Source organism: Bidens hawaiensis, unplaced genomic scaffold, assembly GCF_021521415.1.
Source record: "Bidens hawaiensis isolate Kalapana, Puna unplaced genomic scaffold, B.hawaiensis_p1.1 tig00040534_1, whole genome shotgun sequence".
Classification (NCBI taxonomy): domain Eukaryota; kingdom Viridiplantae; phylum Streptophyta; class Magnoliopsida; order Asterales; family Asteraceae; genus Bidens; species Bidens hawaiensis.
In genome coordinates, this window is record NW_027497145.1 from 83,740 (window position 1) to 111,241 (window position 27,502).

Below are 27,502 nucleotides of genomic sequence, written 5' to 3' on the forward strand. Positions count from 1 at the left end.
GTGTAACCTGATTGGATCAAAGACTTATTACTACTGTTTGGAGTTAAAATCTAAAGAGAGAGAGAGAGAATTGATGTATATATTATAGTGGATCATGTCATAGCTAGCTGTATGCTGGATATATGCTTCTTTCTTTATAACACAATCAATCATAAACCATTCTAAACGGCTCCACAACTTTATCTTTCTTCTTCTTAATATTCATAAATCAACATAATATCCTACCTAGCTATAACTAAATTTCCAATAAAAACAATGGAGTTGCTACACTTTGTTTAAATTTTAAAAACTTTTATAGATTAAATTTGATTATTAATATTTTGTTTTATTAAGTTAAACTACTTTACAACAGTTAATATAAGCCGAAAAATTAATCTAGGTATATTTATGGAGTCCAACCGTTAAAGTAACATAACCCAAGTTTATAGAATTCTGAGTATGGTGTTGTTATATTTTTAATTTTTATTTTCATCTCGATAAAGCTTTATTTATAATCAAGTTATTGGTCGTAAAATATAAGTGGTCGAAACATAACGTACATATTGTAAAAGCCTTCTCACGTGGTAATATCACTTGTTGAATTGCAATCATAACTGCAGTACCATATATTTATTATATTGGAGAAACATGGTTTCTTTTACTCTTTTTTTTTTTAATTTTAAATCCTTACACTATAAATAAAATACGCATTTACCATATTTTCTTTCATAAATTATGTCCCGTCTAGTTCAATAGAATATATGTACGTATATCCATCCATATAAAGATACCTTGTTAGTAATAGAACTAATATTTATTCGTAAACTTAAAATACAATTCTTGTAACCAGATTTGTGACCCTGTTACCTTAAACATTCGTATTTAAATATATTGGTTCAACAATTTGACCAATGAATCGTGATCGGTTAATAAATGACAAGACTACTACTGCGAATAAGTCCGAATCAAATAATAGTGGTGGCGTGGACCCCATGAAATCGACCATCTTTAATAATTTAAACTGTCTCTTATATTATTGTACCAATATTCGATCTTAGACTAGAGGTGCATTATTCATTTTTATTGATTTAGACGTCAAATCTTTATCAAACTAGTCATTTTGGTTCGACATTTTCTTAAACGATACGAGTTGAATTAGATTTTAGTGCATTATGACTCTTCATGTTTAGATAAAATAACATGTCTCGGGTTTACACAAGAAAATAAGCCATCGTTTATACTTGATTATATATCTCTCTGCTTTCATATCTCATATGTTACAAGATTTGACATATTTACCGACGAGAAGCATATGGATATTATTTGGTATTGTGTGTGTATGTATGCACATGTAGGTAACATATATTTGTTTTTTTTTCCTAAATGCACGTATGTAACGGTACTAAACCCACCCATAAGCATAGCGTACCTCCGTTGGCTATTGGGTCATGCGCCATGCAAAGCCGCAAAAGTCATGACGCTAGATGTTATATCTCCAGGCGCCAAACATTCACTGACACATCGGGAATGAGAGCGCCAAAGATCTCCATGAGCATGGTGCAAAAAGGAGGTATATTCATCGTAAAGAACACATAGCCAATGGGGAATTGGCAACACATAGTCAAACAATATTACATAGTACGGCATGTCAACATCAGACGACCATGATGTTCACCGACTATCCTTAATGCACATCCAAGGATCCTGATTGGTGGATAACCTGACAAGACAGGTGGTCATACCCTATCTCTCATCTCCAATGGCTATAAATATCAAACTACCTCCAAATGGTAAAGGAGGGAGACTTTTACTTATTATTACTCTCTGGAAAAGTATTGTCTATATATCGGTACTGATTCTCATGTCAGATGGTGGTTATGAGAGGATTCACAGTGTTTTGTTTTGTTGTTGAACTGCTCATTTGTGCCAAAGAATATTTAATCCATGGGAAATACCGAATCATCACCCTTAGACTAAGCAATTACACTATAGGGGGATTTTATGTTTCTTCAGTATGTTATTTAATAATGTTTATATAGTTTTACATATATATATATATATATATATATATATATATATATATATATATATTTCCTGCATGCATTCTCGCACTTAAAACTTGTTCTCACATATACATCCACTAAAAACAGCAAAAATTCGTTACACAGTAATAAATATACACAACACGTTACTAACTTCAAGATTAACGAGTACATATACAAGTAACATGCGTAGAAATTGTGAATACTTTTTTTCTTAAAACTAAATCTAGCCACTCCCTGCCACCTTACCACAATCCAACCTCAGTTGCCATAACAACCTAGGAGGCGGCTCCTCTCTCGCCAAACCATTCACACTCAAGAGAGCTCATTTTGTGGGGTCTACCCCCATTTCAACCAATTAGCTTTTTCTAATATGGGTTAACTAATCCCTTTCCATTACAAGTGTTCTTTGAGTTGATTAGTTAAAATCCATTGCCTATGTGGTATCACGATGTGATGCCTACGTGACGCTAATCAGAATTCAAAACCTTTGTGTCTCTCTCAGTATATGTATACACGCATATGCATATGTACTGGGACAACATATAATGCCATGTGAGTGTGAATTAGTGGATGACCAAAATTTCTAACAAGTAATGAATGTTTAAATGAAAGAATAAGCATATGAATTAATTCCTAAAACATTACTACATCATAATGACATATTGAATTCGTCTGTTTCTATTTATGCGGAGGGTGGGGTCTGCTTTAATCCCATAATTTTACATTAATTAAATCTTATAGTACGACATAAGGCTGAGGGGTGTGGGTGGCTCTAATGGGGGCTTTAGTGGGGGCTCTAACCAATAATATTATGACGTGTGGCAGAGAGAGAAACTGGATAAGGGGGTTGTTGGAGCCCCCGTTGGAGCCCTGACCCCTGATGTGGAGGGGCTCCAACAGGGGCTCCAGCGAAATTTTTTTTTTATTTTTTTATAAATATATTCAAACAACGTATTATTAAAAAAACTCATAAATTATTAAAAAAACACACATTAATAAAAAAAACACATTAATATCTAAAATTCAAATTACAAAAAAAAACATACTAAAAATTAAACAAACAATAATACTTAATAATAACACTAATCTAATACAAGATCATCGGGTCGCCTCGCCCACAAATGTTCAACCAACTCATGTCGAATATTCCCGTGTGTCTCACGGCTCTTGATATTTGCTATGTTATGAAATCTTTGTTGATCACTGATTGTGGACGGTTGTGGCGGAATGTCACCTTGGTAGTTTTGGCAGATAGCTTTGCCCTCGTCTTCTAACGTCATGTTGTGTAGGATCAGACACGTGTAGACGACGTCCGTTATCCTCTCCCGAGTCCAATAACGTATCGGGTTCGCCAGTACATAATATTGTTTTTTCAGAGCTCCAAAAGCTTTTTCAATATCTTTTCTAGCAGACTCTTGCTTCTTCGTAAAATACTTCCGTTTGTCGGCGATTGGATCTGTAAAAGCTTGAACTAACAAAGCCCATTCGTTGTAAATACCATCGACCAGATAGTACCCGTACTTGAAGAGTTATCCATTTGCAACAAAAGATTGAGGTGGTTCAACCCCGTCGATAAGGTCGTTGATCAAATGTGACTGATCGATAACATTAAGGTCGTTATTTGACCCAGCAACACCAAAAAAAGCATGCCAAAACCAAAGATCCTGTGACACCACCGCCTCAAGTATAAGGGTCGGCCCTTCATGATCACCACGGTGGAACTGACCTCGCCAGGCCGTTGGACACATAGCCCATTCAACATGCGTACAATCGATGCTACCTAGCATCCCAGGAAAACCATGTTTTTCTGCGTGCACCTCATATATGCGTTGGATGTCATACATTGTAGGTTTACGCAGATATCTCCGAGAGTAAATCGATATGACTCCTACGTATATAAAATAATCTATAAACATATAATATATATTACAAAATGTAATAAATATTTAATAAAAACTAAAATTAATGTTTTTTACCTTGGTAGAAAAAATGAAGGGATTCACGTGCAACCCTTTTCGACATCTGTAAATACTCATCCAAAGCGTCCGACGAGATGCCGTACGCTAATTGACGGATAGCAGCCATGCATTTTTGAAGAGGGGTAAAACCGGGAGACCCCTAGCATCCTCCCTTTGTTGAAAAAAGGGATACCGTGCCTCTAAATCACTTGCTATACATGAACAATTGTCTGCTCATTCGGAAACGAGTTCGAAAATCCGACTCCTCGTATACCAGTTGAGGGCTAAAATAATGCCTAATCAAAGTATCGTTAGCACCCAATCGATCACGATCACGAGGTGGTGCTCTAACTCTCGGGACTCGAGGTTGATGGGCTTGATTTTGCAAGAGATCCACCACGGTTGCGGTCAAAACTCCCCCTACATGAAGAAGCAAATCATCCTCTTCGGAGCAGTCGGAATCAGACGAGTACCACGACATTTTTTTTGTGTTAGTTTTGAGAGGATTTTAGGAGGAAAGGTGTATAATTGTGAAATGAAGTATATTTTATAAAGGTATATATTTATAGTTTAATAAAATATTTTTTTTTTAATTTAATCAAAACCATCAACGGCTCTTTTCCGACTTCCTATGCAACTTTATCTCTCTCTTCTCCCGCTAACAGGCTCACGCCTGCATGTTTTTTCGTGCCAGCGCCCCGTTAGCGCCCCGATGGTGTGGTGTTAGCGCCTGGGGGCGCGAGCGGAGGGGCTCTAGCGCCCCCGTTGAAGCCCCAGACCCCTCAGCCTAACATGGTTCTAATTAAGTTAATTACTCCTTGATCAAGTAACAGTTCACAGCATCAACACCGCCTCCTAACATTATTCGAGAAAATGATTATTTAATAAAAAAGATTCTAAGAACAAGGCACCAATTGGAGCTTAAAGCCGTTAAAAAAAAAGAAAAGAAAAAAAGAAAAGCAATTTGAGCTTAAATTTAAAATATTCAATTATTCAAAATCACATAGAGATCGACCAGGTGTGAATATTAAATTTTCAACTCTTTTTGAAAAAACTAGCAGCCATATTGTCAAAGATGGATCGATCTCATCATATTAGCTTACTCCTAAATAGGAGCACATGTGTAATACATTTTGATTATTCTTTTTAATTCATATATTTCATACACAACAAGTCGTATAAGCGTACGGTGGGTTGTAAGACATACATTCATACAAAAGACCGGCCTCGTCATCAACACAAGCATCAATAGCTAGGGTATGTTTAGTATGAGGTAATGGAATAGACGAGGGATGGACAAAGAAATGAAATAGATAATTACCATTTAATTGTCATGTTTGGTTACCATGTAAGAATGGAATTATAATCATTTATTATTATTATTATTATTAGTAATAATAATAAAATAAAAATAAATAATATTAATAATAATATGAATATTCATAATAACTAATTTTTAGGACCCTCGTGATGCAACGAGATCATTAAACCGAATAAAAATAATCGTAACAATGTTGAATCACATATGTGCGTTGTGAAATGTTAACTCGTTAAATTTAAAAAAATAATATTGATAAGGTAGTAAGAGTTCTAGTATAATAATAGTTATATTATAATATACAAAACAATAATGAATAATTATATAATTATAATATAATAACTATAATTGAAAAATAATAATAATTATAATATCATTATAATTACAGTATATAATAGTAATAATGATTGTTGACTCTTTTGACTCTTTTATTTCTTGAATCAATGGAAAAAAAAACACTCATACCCAAAAGAATGAAAATTCTAAAAAAAGAAATGAGTTTCATTCATTGTGAAATGACCCATTCTATTCATGCATATTAACCAAACAAGATTATTTTTTTCATTCATTTGAAATGACCCATTACATTCTACCTTACATTCCTCCATAACAAACACTACCTTGTTCGACATATATTTCCGACATGTTATCAGCTTACAAAAGATTATCATGTCGAAATGCACGATTGGCGCATAGTATTGGGCATAGGTATTGCAAGCCATGCTACTTGTCTTTAGTTTGTATCAAGTGTCGATAGCACAACATGCCAACATCAAAGCAACATTAAGACCATACGTGTCTTTGGTAATCCCTAAAGTCATGGTAAGTTAATTAACAGATAAATTTAAGCCTAAACTAAAGTCAAAGTCATTGGCAGATCTTTGACAAGATAAGTTGTCTAAAAAAATGACTTTTTTTATTAGATAAAAAAAATGATCTTTTTGTAGATCGTAGGAGATCATGATTCAACCATAAGACAATAACAATGAATTGTAAAAGGAAAACAATAGCAACTATAATTGCTTATTAGGGTTCTACTATTGATCGATCTATATATCGATGTGTTCACATCGACACGACGTTCAAAGAGCAACACATCCCTATGTTCTATGTAATCAGTTTCTAATTTACAATCTTGACATATTGACCTTTCATACAAACAAATACTTTCACTGTAAACTATACTTTCTAAATACTTACAATTCTAACCTAAACTTTATTTCTTTATGCATGTCAAAATTCGATGAAATAATCAGGACAAATTAACACTTTGGGACCATGTAAAAAGTTGATTTTCTTTCAGACATTTAGGTATATTCATAGTTTTGTCGATATATTACATGACGTTAGTCTTTATAGTGTATGGAATGAGTTTACTTTAGTACAAATCCACGTGAAAGTACGCGTTTCTCGTTATTCAATCCTTCATTATGGTAAAGGCCTAACGAAACTTTCACCAACATTGTGTTTCACATTAAGAAACACACTTTTTGACAACCTAACTTTTATTTTTTTTTATTTACTTCTAAGATTTTTTTTGGCAATATATAAAATCACATCTTTTTAATTCTAACAATTTTGATGAGATCTAGAAAGATATGCTAAACAAACATTTAAATGAGTTAACAACAGAACATTTAAAAAGCCAAAATTATGAGGATCACAATTTTTAGTATTATTATTTTAAGCTAAAGCATCCGACACCTTAGACTACGGTTCTGCTGACCAAAACCACATGGCTATCACCAAAACCGGCAACACGCAACCCTTTGATTTACCGTTGACCATCTAATTTGGAATCATGGTCAAACTTTAGTTATTTTACTTCATGAAAATATAGTATGTTGACTTTCCAGTTATTAGTATATAGTTTCTTAATCTCTTGTGTAAATTAACTTGTTCTAACCCCTAAAACCTATTTTTAAAATCCACTTATCGTTGTTTTAATTAAACTCGAACTCGCACTAATTTGTTAATGTTAAGAATAAATACAAAATGCCATAAAACAATAACTTTTGTTTATTTTAAATATTAATTATATTTTATTAGCTTTATATGATTTAAGTCTTAACGTTGTTTATGAGTAAAGCGAAAACTATTGGTTATTACAAAATTAAGGTTTTGACTCCATATACAAAAGGTGAACATACCATAACGAGTAACCCATAGGCGTGCATATGTAGGCGTTTACGTTCTTTTTTCCGTTGTGAAATTGGGTATTGTCTCGTCACTCACTAAAGAGTATAACCTTTTGTTAGCAGTGGTTATAATGAGACGTCCTTGTCTTAGTTGAGGTTGCTGGTATCTTTTATAGCATGCTGACTAGGTGGAAAATGCATGTTTACTCTAATTAACCTGCATTTTGATTAATTATTATGTTTGTAAATGAGCATAAAGGTATATGAAAAGAGGTAATAAGGATGTTTGGTATTGAGTGAACAATTGAGAGCTGTTTGGCTTTATGTTTACTTGGCGTGGAGCTCCCACTGCCAATCTCACCATCATCAAAATTTTATTTATAAACTTTTGCGACCTTGTTTCCGGTTCTAATTGTTACTCGTATGCTAGCTACAAATAATAATTATGTAAACAATGCACACTACAAATTATAGACCATCAACGGAGTATGTTGTCGATGGTCCCATGAGGAAGTTACCGGTGGTTAGTAATATTTGATGGTGGATTTTAAAAAAAGTGTATGTGAGCAAAACAATTCAAATAGATCAATGACATATTTTACCAAGGGATCATCGACTGAATTATCACCCATCTTTGTTTTTTCAGGCAGGCTAACTTACAGGCCATTTAAATTTACTCTTATAAAAGAAACTTACTTCTCATAAATAAAGAGGCGCTCATCATCTCCGAAACCCCCCCCCCCCCCCTCTTTTTCAACCAAACAACACTATTATGTTACTTGTTTTATATTTACATGTCTATGAGTGTATGCATGACATATGTGTGTGTGCGCGTATATACTTATCTAGGGTCACTTTTAAATAATTTTTTTACATATCGTAGTTCGTATCAAAGCTAGGTAATGTTAAACTCAAAGAAACCCGACAACAAGACCTGACCCGGATTCCACCACATCAACACTTGATAAAGTTATCATATATGTAGTTAAAATGTCAATAAAGGTGGTGGAATAGTGACATATATATTAGGCTTGTACGTGTGGTCCATTCATAAAAAATGATTTGGCTGGTTTTGATAAATTGACGTGACTCATTTATCCTGCTAAGATTACAATTATTAAGGTGGGGAAACGATGATTGTGGCTTACATGACTTTAATAGGGGCATATAAAAAGTAAAGAGCAATGTTTGAGTATAGTCTATGCATGTCATAGGGCGTCGTAAAACTGTGAATTTGAATCTTGCTAAAAATAGCCAACCCACAAAATTGGAAATTTGGGCCTAGATTTGAAATTTATTTATTTTTTACCATGGAATAAAATCATAAAGGGTATTCACTATGTCAGATCTAGGCTATAGTCACACTTTTTCAAAAACCGTCTTGTCACACTTTTGAAAAAATCTGTGGCTAATCTTAGTTTCAGCCACACATTTGAGCATTCGTGTGACGAAACAGCCCAGTTACGAGGCCTTTGGTCACGCTTTCTTAATGAACGTGACCATAAACACATCTTTTAGACACACACTTCAATTTCGTGTGACAATAAAAGCACGTTACGATACCTTTGGTCATGTTTTCAAAAAGAACGTGACCATAAACTCACATTTTAGCCACACTTCAATAAAATAACGTGCTAGTTGCTAGCCACACTAAACAAAAGAGTGACCAAATATTACCAACTGCCATGGAATTGATTGATTTTTTATTCATGTGACCAAAAACATAGGTAACATATCCACACTGGATGTGTGTGGCCAGTTGTTACCAACCGTCATTGTAGTTTTTTATTTTTGTGACTGAATGGTTTTGGATTTGGTCACTTACATGAGTTACTAGGTGTGACCATACACTAGTTTATTATGGTCATGGTTAAACTTCTTTTGTGTGACTAATGACCTCTAAAAATTTGGGCGGTGGTTTTTCCTTCCGTCGATCACTCTGTCCCTCCTAAAACCCTCAGATATTTTCCTTTTGCCTACCAAAACTCCCTGACCATTACAAACCCTAGTTCTACCATCTCATCCTCATACCATTCAACCCTCCGATTAACCACTGAACCTCCGAATAGCCACCACCAGTACACATAGCCCCCACCACCGTTGTCTTATACCTCGCCACCACAGCCAAACACCACCGTCGAGCACCACTTTCTTCACTCCAAACCACAACCATCTTCGGTGCCGCTTAATTTCGACGACCACCGCTTACCACCGCTTCTGTCACCATATTTCTTGTAAGTCGGGATTCTAGGTAATATTTGTTAGTTTTTGTGATTTAGGCATAATACATGTAATTTAAGAGATTTTAGGCATAATACATGTTAATTTAGGAGATTTTAGGTATAATCATACTAATTTGGGGATTTTAGGTATAATATATGTTAATGTTGGGGATTTTAGGTATATTATATGTTGATTTTGAGGATTTTAGATATAATATATGTTAATTTTGGGGATTTTAGGTATAATTCATGTTAATTTTGTGTTTGTTTATGTGTGCATATGCACTTTCTAGCGAGACTTGTTGCAATTGGCCAGATTTGACATTGATGCTGCTGACCCGTGGGTTCGACATCAGTGGTATGCCAGTTCTTTCTAGTTTATTTATTTTATTTCATGTATTCAGATTTAGGGTTTTATGATGATTTAAGATATATGTTAATTGCGTTTAATTTTATATAGTGTAATTTAGTTTGTAGATACATAAGTTGTTATTTTAGTTTTCAGTTTAATATCTTAACTGTAATAACCACGTACAGTCTTGTAAACTTAACGTGTTCAGAAACTTAAAAGTTATTGACCAGCTCTTATATATGGAAATGAGGCAAAAGACTGCAGAGTGTTGGATCTGATTCATATGGGGTCAAACAGGTTACAAACTTATCTTTTATGTGTTTGTTTTATTTTTAACAAACAGTTATCTTTAGCTAGTTACAAAGTGTCTATATTGTTACTGATATAGTGTCTTCAGTTAATTAAATTTAAATGTTTGAAGAGTTAACCAGGAACGAGTTTGAGCCATGGGCAAGGGAGAAGAAATCCAAAAGAAGCTGCATACATATTTCCCAGTTGACTTGGTAAGTTGCAAATTGTAGTCTTTATATTTAACCTAAGTATTTATAAAAAAAACGTTTGAGACTGAAAGTTGGAGAAATTGTAAGATATACATTCCTCTTGTTTTGCTCTTTGTCATTGACCTATTCAAGTTTTTAATTTTGTGGATGTTGAGAGCTATGAAGTAACTATGAAGACTATCTTTCAAATGGAAGTAAGTACAGTCCCTTCATAGGATGAAAACAATAAGCAACCAAGTAAGTACAGACCCTTATCCATATTCCATACACCAACTCTCTTCTCAGTTACCGTAACGGCTTAACCTTCACATCACCTTCACACATCACCACACCTCCGTCATCTCGTGCCTCCATCCCACATAATCTGTTATGTTTGTTTGGCGCCACATAGTATGCTTTTTATGCTTTTTGGATTTAATATTTGTTTTTTGTATGAAGTTACGTTTCCATTTGGTGTTAAACTGGTGGTTGTGGATTCGGTTAAGTTTCTTTTGATTCTCTTGTGATTTCATATTGCTTGCCACTCAAGTTCGAGGCCCATTTAATTTATGGGCAATTTTTTTGTTTATTTATTTTGCCATTGTTTGCTGCAATTTTTTTGTTTATTTACTTTGCCACTTTTTGTTATGTTAGTTTTACATTTAAGTTAGTTACAGTAGGATAAGTGTAGTTGTGCAAATTTTAATGAAGGGTTTGTAAGTTGCTAATGTACATACAGTTACGCCAAGCTGTTTCGGTAGCTCTTAACGAGGCAGCCTGCATTCGTGACCGGTGTTTTGGCTTCGGATGCAACCGGGCTATGTGGTTCTTGTACGTGTTACATTTGTAAACAGGTACACAATCTGAGAGTATCCGTCAATTCGTATCTATGCTACATGTTATCTGCTAGGAACATAACAAACTGTTGGGATTCAAATCATCCCAAATACCCAGTTGCTACTCAGCGTATATTGCAGTGTTGTGTTGACTTTATTCTGGTCAACTGCTTGCCATTTTTATATTGAAATTGAATGTTAGTCAAACGGGCCAAAGTATTGACTTTGACTTTATATATGATGCTAATTAATATATATATATATATATATATATATATATATATATATATGCCATTAATTTTTTTAGAATATGTACAAGTGTAAGCTGTATCATCTGGGCATGAGGGATATTGTGGCAATGGGTACAGTCCACATTCATCAGGATCAAACAAAAGTCATAAAAGTTCATGAAATACCAATTCAAAAGGATGACCTGAAAGTTTCTGTTGATACAGCTGAAAAACCTTGTGCATTTTTACCAATTCCAACAGACGAAGCTACAACAGTTGAACAGGCATTAGGTGGCTTTGTTGCCTGGCCAAATAGACTAATCAAATGTCCCGAGTTACAGGTTTGGTTTCCTCTCTGCTCTCAGTTCTTCTTTGGTTTCCATATATTTGAATAAGTAAGTAACTTAATGAGCTTAATTAATTTATTTTCTATTTCGGTATTGGTATATTCCGCATCCATTTGGCTGTGAATTCATTTGATGATGTGCGCAGTGAACATCCAGTTTATTTGTTTCCATTTGGCTGGGAATTATTATGCAGTGAATTATATTTACATTGATCATATATGCAGTAAGTTCGATCCACTTTGGTTTTAATCTGTTTCATATATATTAACTTTTTTCCATGTTTTGTTCCTCCAGCTACCACCAGAGTCACCGCCACCAAAGAAGAAGAGAAAAAAGCAAAACTTGGTTTAAGGGACGAAGATCTGCATGATGATCCTGACACAAGGATGATCGATCAACAAAGACGGCCTACAGATGAATAATATATATTGTACTTCAATGTTTAGTGTGATGAACAATCTTATGTATGGATATATATTATTATTAATATATGATATGATTTGGATTTCCATTAGCCAGGGGTTTCATGTCAATTTAATGATTTTTTAATTAGAATTACAATATATTAATTGAATTTTGTTTTTAGTCACATTTATAGTTAAAAGTGGGCAAAAACGTTATGTGTCAAAAAAGATAGACAATAGCCACACTTAAAGTTGAAACTTGGGCATATACAATATGTGTCACCAAAGATAGACAATAGTCACACTTAAAGTGACTACTTAAAACCTTTTGTCAATGTAATTTTAATTCAATGTGACAATAACAAGCTTTCACGTCACTATATATAAGAAACAGCCACACTTATAAGAACATCATGTTGAACTTTGTCACTGTTGTATTAAATTGTTGTCGCTAAAACATAAATGTTTGTGACTATACAGTAGAAACGGTCACATTGAAAATAGATTCATGTGACCGCTGCTACGTTTAGTCACACTTAATAGACGAAAGCTTGATTCCAGCAAAAATATTGAAACCTTTTAGTCACGCTTTTTTAAGATCTACGGTCACAAAACTTCAAGGTCACCGTATGGTATCTATGGTGGCGGCGGCTTTGGTGTCACTTGGACTGAAAGGGATATGTGTGACGAAATGGATACAGTGACATTCTGTGTCACCGTATCTGAATTTTCAAGCAGTGATTGTTATTACATATCTTATCTTACTATACTAATAAAAAAAATGTTGAAGCCTAGGTGTCAAGTCTATATTTCTCCTAATTCCTAATCTTCTATCTCATTCATTCTAGTTATCCATGGGTCATGGGTCAAAACCATTTTGTTAATTGGGTCATAAAATAGTGTAGATTTTAGTCATTATTGAATTAAGTTTCATTTTCATACCTGAAGTTTGACCAACTATACAACTTTGATACATTTGTTTAATTTCTTGCAAATCAATATCCGACATTTCCATTAATATCATGCTATTTTAGTACTTTTATTTAACCCCGTTTGTATTCTATTGAATCTACATTAAATTTAAATTAAAAGTATTTTGATAATCACAATTAAAGTAACGAAACTTATTTATTTTATCATTTGACAAATCTCATGTAATACACGGTTTCAAAAACTAGCATTTGTATATATCATTATGTTGCATAGCATTATAAAAATACAAATCGGTTCGGTTTGGTGGGTATAATAATGGAAACCTTGTTAACCATATAACCGGCCCACAGGAAATTTTTGGTACGGTTTGGTTTCATAAATTAATTTGATTATAAATCAGCTAATTCAGTACTCTGCACACACCTAATCTAACACCATTAAATTGGATGGTATGAGAGAGGACGAGACAGTATTATGGAAAAGGTGTATAGCTTTCAAATCACATGGCAACATCGCTGCCATGGGTAGGGTATATGACTTCATTCTTGACAAATATTTGCTACATAAAGTTGGTTCATTTTTGGCATTTATTGTATTTAGAGAACAAAAAAACAAACAAAAAGTTCTAAGATACTTGTGTGTAAGTATTGCCAGTGGTTTTATACTTTATGGGTACTTGAGGGTAGAAATGAGATGACAGTTCAGGATTGAGCGATGCATAGTGCAGGGGCGTAGCCTGGCCAGGGGTGGCCTGACCCCACATGTTTTTTCGCACAATAGTGTAAATTTAATTGTTTTTTTGCCCGAAAATGTTTATACGTAGTGTAAATTTCCCATTTTCGAACAAAATTTTGAGCCCGGACCTCCTCGTTTATGAATCCTTTGATACATTTTGAGTCCGCTCCCTCCCACTTTCGCGTTCTTGTCCAAGCTTCAGCACTGTCAAGAGTAATACCTACGAGTGTCTCTTCCTTTTCCATTCCTTTTATTATATTATAAAATAAAGAAAAAGAAAAAGTTGTTTCTGGTTTTATGCAGTTTGCCGAATGGGTAGGGTTGTTGTGGTGGCAGACACTACTAAAGAAGCGTCATTGCAATTTGCAACAAGTCATTAGTGGATTGAATTCCCCTCCCTCCACTATACTAATATTATCACAATACATATCATATCATTCCCTACCCATGGTTTTATTCCATTCATTATATTTCCAAATTCCTTTTTCATATAACATGCGTCTAAGTGCTAGGTAACACATAACAAAAAAAGTATTACGAGGCGTTTTGCGTCGATTTAACTATCGAAATGTGATCTTAGAGCCTTGGCCACGGACTCTTTCTAACGGGTTGTTTATGGCGTTTACAGTCTCCGTAACTCTTTGTTTACAATATATCGAGATCACTTCGAGTTAAAAAGTCACTTTCCTTATACAGATGCAGAGCTTCAAAAGGCATGTTTGCTTTATAAGATATTATGTGCCTACTACCCTTATCAAGATGTTTAAACAGCAAGAATAATTTTTAACAAGTATCCATAAAACCTAATCTTAAAAGTTCTGCCTTTTTATAAAAACAGAACTTTCAATATATATGTCACTAAAAATGATCAGATTTATTATGGGCCATGGTCACATGGTGTACTATTCTTTAAAGTAGGCTGGATAATGTTATAATGGGTCCAAAACAAGAGTTTAAAGAATTGGACTGTGACCAAAATCCCAAATTAAATTGTTAAAACACTTACACAATGTTTAAACCTTTTAAACTTAGTCTACCCGTTTTAACTCATACATTTTTTTTGTTTAACTGCTAACACATTTTAATGTTAGGTTATATACATCATTGTCCACAGAACTTTGTCCGTCATCTCATTGAAAGACATCATTTTACACACCTTGACACCGGTAGGTCATATGTCATTCGGTTACTCATGATACATAAAATTGTTACATTAGTCATGTTGGGATATATGGTTTCAAATGTGTCAGAGTTAATTCCAACGGCTCGCAACCGCTCTATAAACCTAAGGACATTGCAAATTGTTGTTATTTTTAACGACCTAGTAGAAGAATGAAAAAAAATAGCAAATAAAAGATTTTAACGACATAGCAAAAGAATGACAAAAAATAACAAACAAAAGAATTTATCTATTAATATATATCGAAAATTGAATATAGATTCACCGCGTAACAACAACAAAAAAATCGATCACTTGAAAAACTTACTATAGATCTTCAACAAACAAATTATCCCTATAGTCATTTAATGTTTTATCTTCCTCTTTAACATTTAGGAAGATCCTTTGGAGGTGGTAGAAGTGACTCATTTGGTCCATTTCCATTTTCAACCAAAAAGGCCATTTTTAAGCCCCAAGTTGTGTGCACTTCCAAATGACAATGCAAGAACCACACACCCGGATTATCAGCTCGAAATCGAATAGCAACCCAACCACCCGAAGGCACACCAATCGTATTCCTCTCTACCGGATCAACAAGGTTAAATTTCTTTGTATCTTTCTTCGGGTTATAGTTGCCAATTCCCTTGCCAACACCAAAGAAATTGAAGCCGTGTAGATGAATCGGGTGATTCTCAGCAGCAATGATACTTGTGTCTTGAAGCACCAACTCAACCGTCGAGTTGTATTTTAGCCGATAGAGCTTAGTCCCATTGGATGTAGCCAAGTTTGCGGGTGGGGTCCCGGTGTAATTGAACACAATGGGAGGATTAGCCGGGAAATCAGTAGTAAAGACCCCTTTCTTTTTAAGGTAATGGGCTTGGAGAAGAGCTGTGGTGGGCATAACAAAAGTAACATTGTTTATGCCTGCCACAACTCTACTTCCATTGCCTACTTTACAAGTCGGGCATGAGTTGATACCCAGCCCGACTGTGAAATACAATGAATGATCAATTTTTATGGGCACTTTGGCAGGAAATCTTTTTGAATTTAAACTACGGAGGGAATCTATAAAGCTGTTGGCTACAGCGGTGGCATTTTGTGGCGGTGGGGTGGTTAGGGTGGCAGAATGAGAAATGGAGCCAGTATAGTGGATGGTTGCACTGGCGGTCTTGTTGTCGACGGCAATGGGGGAGTCCATGAATGGAGAGGCAATCATCTTGTACTTCCCGGGCTTCTTGTTGGCGGTGATGATGACATTGGTGGTTTGACCCGGTGCTATGACAATCGTGTCGGTTTTAAAGGGTTTCACGTAGACTGCATCGACTTCAACCACCGTGAGCTTGTGGCCAGCGATCTTAAAGAACAGTTCTTCATTGAGTGCAGCGTTAATTATACGAAGCATGTATGATTTTCCTTTTTCCACACTTAGTTGAAACCCTCCTGCATGGCAAAAGAAAAAAAAAATACACATGTTTATGTTAAAAGAGTTTATTAACTACTATGGTTATTATTATTATTATTAGTTGGTTAGCTCTATAAAAAAACTTGGTAATTTTTAGTTATTCAAGACATAATTCCTTAATATATATATATATATATATAGTTTTTAAGTATTGTTTTCTTCCTTACCTTGTGTTTGACAACCATGAGCTCGTCCCGGATGACCATTAATAGTATGGGCATCCGAGACGTTTGGTGCCAACCCTGATTTCAATGCTTGATTGATCACCGCTTCGGTATCTGATTTCCACCATTCACCTACATACGTGACAACAATGTACTCAAAATTAATCATGAACCATCTTTCATATCATTTATAACTAACTGTAACTAATTCATACAATAATTGAATGAAGTTAAGTGGAGTACTAATTAAAAATACTTGCCTAAAATGACAACTTGTTCCATATGTGGCTTAGGAAAGGGATATGGAACACCAAGTTTAGGCAAGATGACTATTGCACCATGGACGGTAGCTCTTAGCCATAGGATATGAGCATGCCATAATAGCGTGCCGCGTTGTCCTGTGATGGTGAACTTGTACACATAGTTTTGCCCAGGCTGGATTGGGCATTGTGTTATGTATGCAGGTCCGTCCCCCCAACCAGTGCGCAGTTGTCTTATTCCATGCCTGCCAACAAAATCGAAACTAATAAGTCTCCTTTTTAGGTAAAATATATCACCTTAGAATTGCATGATTTAGTAAATATTTTGTATATTGTACCAGTGGATGGAGACGTTATACTTGACATGGTTGACAACCTTTACGTGGACGGTATCACCCTCTCTAGCGTAAAGTGTCGGTCCAGGAAATGCACCATTAACCGTCACAATGGGCTTGCTTGAGCATAAACGATTGGCGTTCTTTGTAACTACCTACATATATTACATAATAAAAATAAGCCATTATCATGCATGCATGCATATATGCAAGCATACATTTTTTTAAGCGACAGTATATTCAGGCTCAGTGGCATGCCACTTCATAACCAAATCAGTCGCTTTTATATGTGTACTTATCCGATAATAACTAGAAAACTTTTTGTTTGTTAGTTGTGTAATAAAGGAAAGGTTGAAAGCTCGAGAAACTGATTACTCACATTGAATTTGTAGTGACGAATGCGAGCTTGAACTAACAACGGGAAAAGAAACATGACTAGAACTAAAGCTCGAAACCAAGTTTCCATGTTGGTTAATTAACTTGGTTCGATACGTCGTTGTTGGTTAATTACTAGAAATGAGTGATGAGAGATGACTAGATAAGATCATAGAGCAAGCTTTTATATGGGTTGTGACCTGCTTGATTGCTAAGATGTCATTTTTGGTTGGTTATGGTTAGGTGTGTGTGCAAACCAGCAGAGGTCGGATAAGTGCTGGTAGTACTTTGATTTATTTCTTTAATTGAAAGCAAGTTAATTTGATGTAAATCCCTATATTATAATATTGTTAATTAGAATTATTGGTTCATAGGATTTCTTCCATTTCACATAAAGTAAACTACAGGATGTCAAAGTTTGTTTAGAATGTCTACTTCTTATCAAACATATTATCAACAAATGTGACAATTCAAATATATTTCCTAAATATTCAGAATTTTTATTTAATTTTTAACGGTAAAGACATTGAATGTGAAATGACTAAAATGTAGCAAAATAATAAAACGCAGAGAAATGGTCCTTGAGGATCAAAGGTTTTCTATATTATTATAGCATTTATAATTAAATAAATATCTGTTCAAAGTTTTGGTTATTATGATTAGTCATTAATGTTCAACCGGTTTCTACAATATATTAATTTGTTTAAGACCGTGTGTAGTGGATGGAGCCCATATGAGGACGTTATATACGCCACGTCATCATAGGGGCTCTATGGCTAAAATAGGTGTGATAGATAAAGTTTCTTCAAATCATTACTCTATTATTATTATTTTATTATTATATTTTGTTATAAAAAGAAGAAAAAAAACAAACCCATCAATCACATTCCACTATTTCCCCCCACATTCCCCCCACCCGGCTGTGTAGGAAACGTTCCCCCCTCCAAAACGCCCCGGGGGCTGTGAGGGCTTTTTAGGTGGGAAAATGTTCCACTACACATGGTCTATTAAGATTACCCCTATCAACAATCTCACAATCTCAATCTCACATTATAAAATTAATTTCTCTCTCTTCAATTTACAAAATTTAACTCACTCCAATCTTTTACTCCCATTAACAACCCAATCTCATCCTTTTTTTATTAAATAAATTCAATAAAACTAGTGGTTCAAATAAGATAATTCAATAATGGTTAAAACTAAAATTTTATATAAAAAATACGATTTTTTAAACAAACTCCATTTTTAACGAAATTTATACCAGAATGCTCACAAAAAAAACTAAGTAAGACTGTGTTTTTAGATTTTTTTAAAAAGTCAAATATAATAAGTTATAAAACAAAAACCAAAATATATATATATAAATAATTGTTATGAATTAAAAAGAAAAAATAAAATAAAAGCACATCCAAAGATATGGTGACACGTGGCCATTATGGAGAAAATATGGGATTGCAATCACAATTGGTGGACCGATCCGTTTGCCCCATTTATGCCATTTTTTCTTCTTTTTTTTTTCTTAATTATTAGGATTGCAATCTAGGATCACAAATGGGAGTAGTTTAATATCGGACATTACACTTTAGCAAAAAACAGAAAACCATTATTAACAAAAGAAACAACCCCTAAACATTACATGATACTAGACCTAAACTTGTTCTACCAAAAAGCTTATTCAAACTCATCTAACTATACTATTAAAGTAATAAGCTTTAAGTCCATATATCCCATTTCTATTGGCTGATTCGCATACTTTCCATGTATATCAATGCCTTCTCTAATTTTCAAGTTAATAAAATAAATCAATAATATATTAAATTAAGATTCATCAATGCTATTAAATTATTATATTTCCTCTTTCCTTTAATATTTAATTTTTCATTTTGAATACTTAAATAATAATGTAATAATGTAATATTTTAATATTACATTTAGCTAAAAGTGTAAATTTAGATTAATTAAATAACAAGACAAAATATTCTAATTAATGTGGTGACACGTGGCCATTATTGAATAAAATATGGGATTGCAATCACAATTGGTGGACTGATCCGTTTGCCCCATTTATGCCATTTTTTCTTTTTTTTTTCTTAATCATTAGGATTGCAATCTAGGATCACAAATGGGAGTAGTCTAATATCGGACATTACACTTTAGCAAAAAACAGAAAACCATTATTAACAAAAGAAACAACCCCTAAACATTACATGATACTAGACCTACACTTGTTCTACCAAAAAGCTTATTCAAACTCATCTAACTATACTATTAAAACAGTAAGCTTTAAGTCCATATACCCCATTTCTATTGGTTGATTCGCATACTTTCCGTGTATATCAATGCATTCTATAATTTTCAAGTCAATAAAATAAATCAATAATATATTAAATTAAGATTCATTAATGCTATTAAATTATTATATTTCCTCTTTCCTTTACTCTTTAATTTTTCATTTTGAATACTTAAATAATAATGTAATAATGTAATATTTTAATATTACATTTAGCTAAAAGTGTAAATTTAGATTAATTAAATAACAAGACAAAATATTCTAATTAATGTAATATTTTAAAATCATAGCTATAGTTTGAATACAAAATATTCAAATTTTATTTTTGAAAATTGTATTATTTTTGGTTAATTTCATTCACCACCTTTGTTATTTTTTGGTTGATTACCACCTGTGTTAATTTTATAGATAATATATAATAAATGATTTAATAATTATTTCTTATTTCATCAATAGAAGAGATTACGGGTTTAATATAGAGATTACGGATAATATATAGAGATACCGATTTAAAATATTATATTATTTAAATTAAATTTGGCAAATTCGTAAGAAAATTAAGGAAATTAGGAAATGATGACTCATTTTATTAAGGAAAGTTTTAATTACGGATTTGTAAATTTGTAAATTTGATATCCCCCCTTCCTATTTGAATTAATTATTGTCTAAATTATGGTCTAAATTTGAATGTAAATTTTATTTAATTAACAATCATTAAGTTTTACTATAATTACGTTAGTTAACCCATTGACCCACTGATTTAATTACAGTCATTTGAATTTTAAGAATTAAAATACAAATCCATTGTGTAAGGCCCCGTTACCGATAGCCCTACTTTCGTGTTGGATTTACTCATAAACACAGTTCTAAATATCAGAGTTAATTTAAAACTTTACGCGGAATATAAAACATTACATAATTCATAACTTGTCTCCAAACATCCTTTGTCTTTCAACATTAAAGCATTAAAATTAAAACATCATAAGTCTTCAGATGCCAGGCTCTTATTCTTCTGCCATGTGTCCCCACTCAAGCCAGCTGTCTCATCCTACTCACCTGCGTGCATACTAAAAGTCAGCTACGCTGAGTGAGTTCTAGTTAATCATACGTTATACAATACACAATAAATTATATTCTTTCATTCACACTTCATACTTTCTTACTTTCATACTTTCTTACTTCTACATCTTACGTTATAAAGAGCATTACGCCCTGCATTCCTCGAGTATTATTAGGGCTCGGTACCCTCCTTCCTCGAGTATTATTAGGGCTCGGTACCCTCCTTCCTAGAGTATTATTAGGGTTCGGTACCCTCCTTCCTCGAGTATTATTAGGGCTCGGTACCCTCCTTCCTCGAGTATTATTAGGGCTCGGTACCCTCTTTCCTCGAATATTAGTAGGGTTCGGTTCCCTAATTCTCGAATATTAGCAGGGTTCGATTCCCTCTTTGTTACCATACAACCATACTTTCCTTCTTTTATTAACTTTATCACATTCATACACATAAGCATACATATCATACTTACCTTATTCTTAGCGCCGCAACCTGACAGTACGTGCAATATCCGAAGATCGTTCACGTACCGTCAAGCAATCATTCATATTTATCACATATATCACATATGGCATACACTTATCACTTAGGATAAATGTATTAACAAACACATCGAGTATGCACACAGCCCCGAAAACATAACAAGGAATGGGGCTAGAAACTCACCTGAATCCTGTTACGCTCTCCGTTAATAGTTATTCCCTTCTTGAGCTGTGCACGGCTAACTGTATAATATTTACACGTATCAATTAACTACTACTACTCATGTTGTATTTCTATCTTTATATGACCCACAACGAACGGGGGTCCGGGGGCAGCGCCCCTGGTAGCGGGGTCTAGGGGCGGCAGCCCCTAGCAGGGTCCAAGGGGCAGAGCCCCTGGCTGGGGTCGAGCTGCTAGGTCAGCTTGGAAAAATTTTATTTACAATAACTGTCTTAACACATTTTCCATTAGGTTTTTAATTTATTTTCTAAGCGAACTTAACTTTAGGCGAAGTTAAACCTTAAGCGAACTTAGCTTTAGGCGAAGTTAAACCTTAGGCGAACTTAGCTTTAGGCGAAGTTAAACCATAGGCGAACTTACTTTAGGCGAAGTTAAACCTTAGGCGAACTTGGCTTTAGGCGAAGTTAAACCATAGGCGAACTTAGCTTTAGGCGAAGTTAAACCTTAGGCGAACTTAGCCTTAGGCGAAGTTCATTAGGCGACCTTAGCTTGCAGGCGAGGTTCATCAGGCGAACTTAGCTTGCAGGCGAAGTTGTCTTCTGCAGGTTTTGTTCGCTCTTAAATCCTTCGTTCCTTAACCAAATAACTCGATTTAGGTACCCATGGAATCGTCTGACCAGCGCCTACAAACCCCAACTATCAAATCGACCTAACATCGATGTTTAGAGGGTGCGATTTAGGCATATAGGTTACGGGTCCTTTTTATCAATCGATTAACCCATCAAATCATAACCATTTTCAGTAAGTTTAGCTTTGTTGGATTCGTTTTTACCATACAAACTCAGATCTACCATTTCTCAAATCAAACCGAACCTATACGAACGATTTCTAACCATAAACATACCTTGAACGAGTCGAACTTACGAACACGAGCTGGTCTTGTTGCTTTGGTTCGTCAAGACGATCTAGCACCAACTAACGTTTACTCTCTCTCGGATCCTGCTCGTTTATGGTGTGTGTGTTTTTGAATGTGTAGAGATTAGAATGGAAAGAGATGAGGTTTAGGGTTTTATGGTGGTTTAGGGGATATTTATATCCCTTAAAGCCCATGGGCCTAAGGCCCATTCTCATTTAACCCATCTCAATTAATCTAAGTCCATGATCCGTTCTTTACACGATATTAATTAATTAATAACGCGAAATCACTAAACGTAACTTTCTTTATTTAACATTATAAATTTTAGGATGTTACACATTGACTTATTATTGTTTAAAAATAACAATTGAGTTACAAATCCATTATTGACACATTCACCCATTCACTTATTATTGCCAACATTGACTTAAAATTACGATTTACTAATTAACAATTGAGTTACATATATATAACAAAATTAGTAACGTTTTATTTTCACACCTTATAGGAATTACAATACATACTATATCATTAGTAACCAACATTTTTACATTATGTAACATTGCATTTTACAGAACTACCATTACATAAAATTCAAAAATTTGGAAATATATTATTTGTATTTCGAATCTAATTATGTAACATTGCATATTATTTGAAAATCCATTAATTACGATATCAATTATATTCCTTCTTACTATAATTTTTTTGAAAATTTTTGAAATTTCCTAAATTTATGTTTCTAATCAATTATAATTATACCTTCCTTCTATAATTTTCTCTACCCTAATTCATTTTGTATAAATATGTACATTTGATAGGCTTTACACCATCAAAGCCTCTTTAGTAAAAACGAGTAGCTTTGTGCCAAGGTTTTTAGTTTTTGTTGTTTATATATCTTCCATTTTCATATTTCATTTTTTAGGCATAAAAGTGTTATTGTTATTTAATTTTAAGTTTTTTGTGTTTTTGTTAAATTTTTTCTAGCAAGATGGAGCCAACAAATATCACCATGTTGAACCAACTCGATGTTCTTAACAGTGAGTGTATCCTAAAGGTCCGTATTTTGAAACTTTGGCGGCTGAAGGACAACTCAAAGCCCGGGCAAGATTGGTCTATCGAAATGATTGTTCAAGACGAAATGGTATTGTTAACATATTCATTAATTTACTATATTATTCATACAACTATTTACTAATCTTAATAATAATGTGGCAGGGCAACAGAACGCAAGCCTATGTAAGGAAGCCTTGCATCCCAAGGTTTTGAGATATACGAAAATATTGTTGATATATTTTCTTATCGAAATTATTATGTTAATTATTCCGATTACATCCAATGATAATTCTTACTATTTTGTTTTTTAATAGTTCAGTATATCTAACATTAATTTATTTTAAATAATTTCAGTTTATGGCGGCCCAAATTGGTAGATTGGCTAATTGCATGGAAAAAATATTTGATGGAGAGTAGTTTGATTATGTTTGTTTTGGTCATTACCAATGTATTTTAGTTATTAATTCATGTCATTTTTTATTTTATGTAGCTTAGACAATTCATGTAAATTATTTCATTTTTATATGAATAACAATCTTTATTTTTTTCGTGTTAAAGTTTTTGAATTTGTTTTGGTCATTACCAAAAAATCGAACGTTTTTTATAATAACAATTATTTATTTTTGTTTTCAAAATTCAAAATTGACCATTATTGCAACAATTTTTTTTTAGTTTTTAGTAGTATTCAATCTCAACAAATTTTCCATGTTATATATTTTACCAAATTTTAATTAGCATAAATGACATATTTAATATATACTGGAAATTTTAAATAATTTACTTTTGATAATACTTGAAAGTTAATAAGTTTTGTATTAAAAAAACATTAATTTATTTGACCAATTTAATATGTGGTGTGTTACTTATTTCAAATGTATATTTAGAAAATCTTATATAATTACTATAATTGCTTATTTATTTTAAAATATTCATCATCTTTAATTTAATGATACATTCTAATCATTTATACATTAATTTATTTCTATTTTTAAGAACCGAATTTGACCACTCTTTTTTAGTTTAAATATTCTCCAATCTCAATAAACTTTACATCTTTTATGTTTGACCAATTTTTAATTAGGCATAAATGTTAAGAATTACCGATTCGTCTAAATTATTCTGGTGAAATTAAAAAAATAAACTAATAAACTAAATAGAAAATAAAAACTTCCCATCTTTTATATTTGACTAATTTTTCATTATGCATAAATGTCAAGATTAATGTATAAAATTGAAAAAAGAATTATCTAATGAATTTATTGTTAAATAAGTTAATGATGCTAGAGTTTTGACAATAATTTCGTGATAATAAAAAAAAGTTAATAGTATATTGTTTAGTTAGTAAACTTATAACAAAATGAAAAGTTTTTTATAATAATATTTACATTTATTTATTTTTGTTTTTCAAAACCGAAATTAACCACTTTTACAACAATATTTTGAAGTTTTTAATAGTTTTCAATGTCAAAAAACTTTCTTTCTTTTATATTTGACAAATTTTTAATTAGCATAAATGACAAATTTAATGAATACAGGAAATTTAAATAATTTACTTTTGATTTATACTGAAAAGTTAATACGTGTTATATTAAATACACATAATTTTGAGCAATTTAATATGTTGTTAATTACTTATTCAAATTTATATTTAAAAAATCTGATATTCACTATATTTGCTTATTTATGCTAAATAATCATCATCTTTAATAAACGAATTTGACAACTCTTTTGTAGTTTTTAATAGTCTCCAATCTCAACAAAGTTTCCATATTTTATATTTGAACAATTTTAATTAGGCGTAAATGTCCAGATTAATGTATACAGTTGAAAAAAGAATTATATAATGAAATTGATTTTAAATAAAGTACTGATGTTAAAGAGTTTGAAACATAATTTACTTTAGATTACAGTCAATTTAACAAAATTTTAATTAGGGAATGACTTCTATGTAACAAAATTAAAATTAACCGATTTAATTTTAATTATCTATATTATTTTAATTAGACTTAATTAGTGAAATTAGTAGAATAAAAGTTTATTACTTCAATTTAACTTAATACATTTAACTAAATGGTCTTTGAATTGAAATAAAACAAAAGTTTAATTACAAAATAATTCATAATAAAATATACCTTTATTTATTTATTAATGTTGAAATGAAACTCATAATACCTTAAAAACTTTAGCTGTATATTTAATCAGGCTGTTATGGTTTATTTTGTTTTTTTATATTGTGAAGCAAAACGATTTTTTTTTGTAAAATATCGAAGAAGTTAATGGTGGGCTAATATGATTATAACATGTTTGTATCTTCATTTGGTTTTTTAATTTAGGTATATAGTAAGTTTGTGTAGGTATTAACTTTTTTATGTATACAATCTAAATGTTTAATATTTTGGTTATAAACTTATGTTAAATATTTTTGTTGGTTTAATATGTTAGTTATGAAATTTTATGGTTGTCTATATGTATATGGTTGTTTATATGTTTCAATCAATGTGTAACATGGGCTACTATTCTAGAAATATATTGGTGTGTTAGATACTTTTACGTAAATGAATTTCTGATCATCTATGTGGATTCAAGTTAGCTGATAGTCTTCATATCCAGTAGAGTAAGTTGTGTTATTGTTGTTTCTTGTGTAATATTTCTAATTTTCATGTCTTTAATATATTTATGAACACCAAATATAATTAAGCTACAATTGTCACTAAAGTTAATAGTATTTTGTTTCCTGGTTTTCTAATTTTTTTGTTTTATGTTTTAAAATCATTCATTATGTAAGAAAAATTGAAACATCATGCTCTATAAAATTCTGTTTTTATATTTATGTTGTTCATCTTTTTCATATGCTAACCATATTATATTCTATAAGATGCTAACCATCTTTTTCATAATTTTTGGTCAATCAACGCCTTCCAATAAGAAGATTTCAAACGGTTATTTATTTTCATATTTTTTAGTTACCCTTTAAAATTTTTAAGTATGCATTTTTTTTTGTAAACGTACAGCTTCAACGTCAAGAGAACTACTTATTAACATTTTGAACGGTTACATTTTATTTTAAACGCGTTAATACACTATATTGTATTAAAGTATAATTTTTTTATTAACTAAAATATAGTAATAAAAATTAATATGTTATTACCTAAAAATTAGGCACTTGTAACAGAAAATTATAAACGATTTTTAATATTTTTATTGTTAATACATTATACCTTTTTGATAAACAAATATTTAATAACATTAAATGTATGTTTACATATTTCTTTTTTTCTATTTTCTTTTTAGAATTGATACGAAACATAATTTTCAGTTATCCATACTATTTTATTTTCTTAAAACCAATTAAAATATATGTTATAATTAAGATGTGTATACGAATAAATTATGTTAATTAGAGGCGCAAAGATATTATTCCTTATTTTTTACTTATATCTGGTTTACTCAATTTATATTGTTTCCATACTTTGCAACAAAATTAACAAATTTAGTTGTGCTCCATATAAAAAATCAATTTTTTGGTTTTTAATTAAGATCATGCCAATTATTTTTTTAGATTTTAATTTGAACTAAAATTTTCAAAAACACATTATGTTAAATAAAATCAAAAAGACCAAAATTATTTTGACTCATAGATTGGTTCTAAAAGTCGATGTGCCAATAATGTTATTAAGGAATATGAATCAGAAGAACGGTTTGTATAATGGAACTAGATTGCGAGTAATTAAGTTGGGAAAGGTGTTTTGTTGACGTAAAAGTTATTTCAGGTACTAATACTGGTTATTGCAC

The 27,502-nt window shown here is 32.3% G+C and overlaps 1 protein-coding gene across 1 annotated transcript; it reads right to left on the reverse strand.

The window, feature by feature from the left end:
- Window positions 1–15,193: 15,193 nt before the first annotated feature.
- Window positions 15,194–18,051, reverse strand: LOC143592116 (laccase-4-like). Its single transcript, XM_077072115.1, has 5 exons — window positions 17,736–18,051; window positions 17,360–17,511; window positions 17,022–17,266; window positions 16,765–16,893; window positions 15,194–16,575 (listed from the first exon to the last, which is right to left on the reverse strand). The coding sequence occupies exons 1-5, from the start codon at window positions 17,820–17,822 to the stop codon at window positions 15,521–15,523; spliced, it is 1,668 nt and encodes a 555-aa protein (XP_076928230.1). The 5' UTR covers window positions 17,823–18,051; the 3' UTR covers window positions 15,194–15,520.
- Window positions 18,052–27,502: the final 9,451 nt, after the last annotated feature.

Coding starts and splice junctions, on each gene's coding strand:
- LOC143592116 (XM_077072115.1), bottom strand. CDS start 17,822: ATGGAAACTTGGTTTCGAGCTTTAGTTCTAGTCATGTTTCTTTTCCCG. Junction 17,512..17,735: donor TTCGTCACTACAAATTCAAT/GTGAGTAATCAG, acceptor TAATATATGTAG/GTAGTTACAAAGAACGCCAA. Junction 17,267..17,359: donor TATAACGTCTCCATCCACTG/GTACAATATACA, acceptor TTTTGTTGGCAG/GCATGGAATAAGACAACTGC.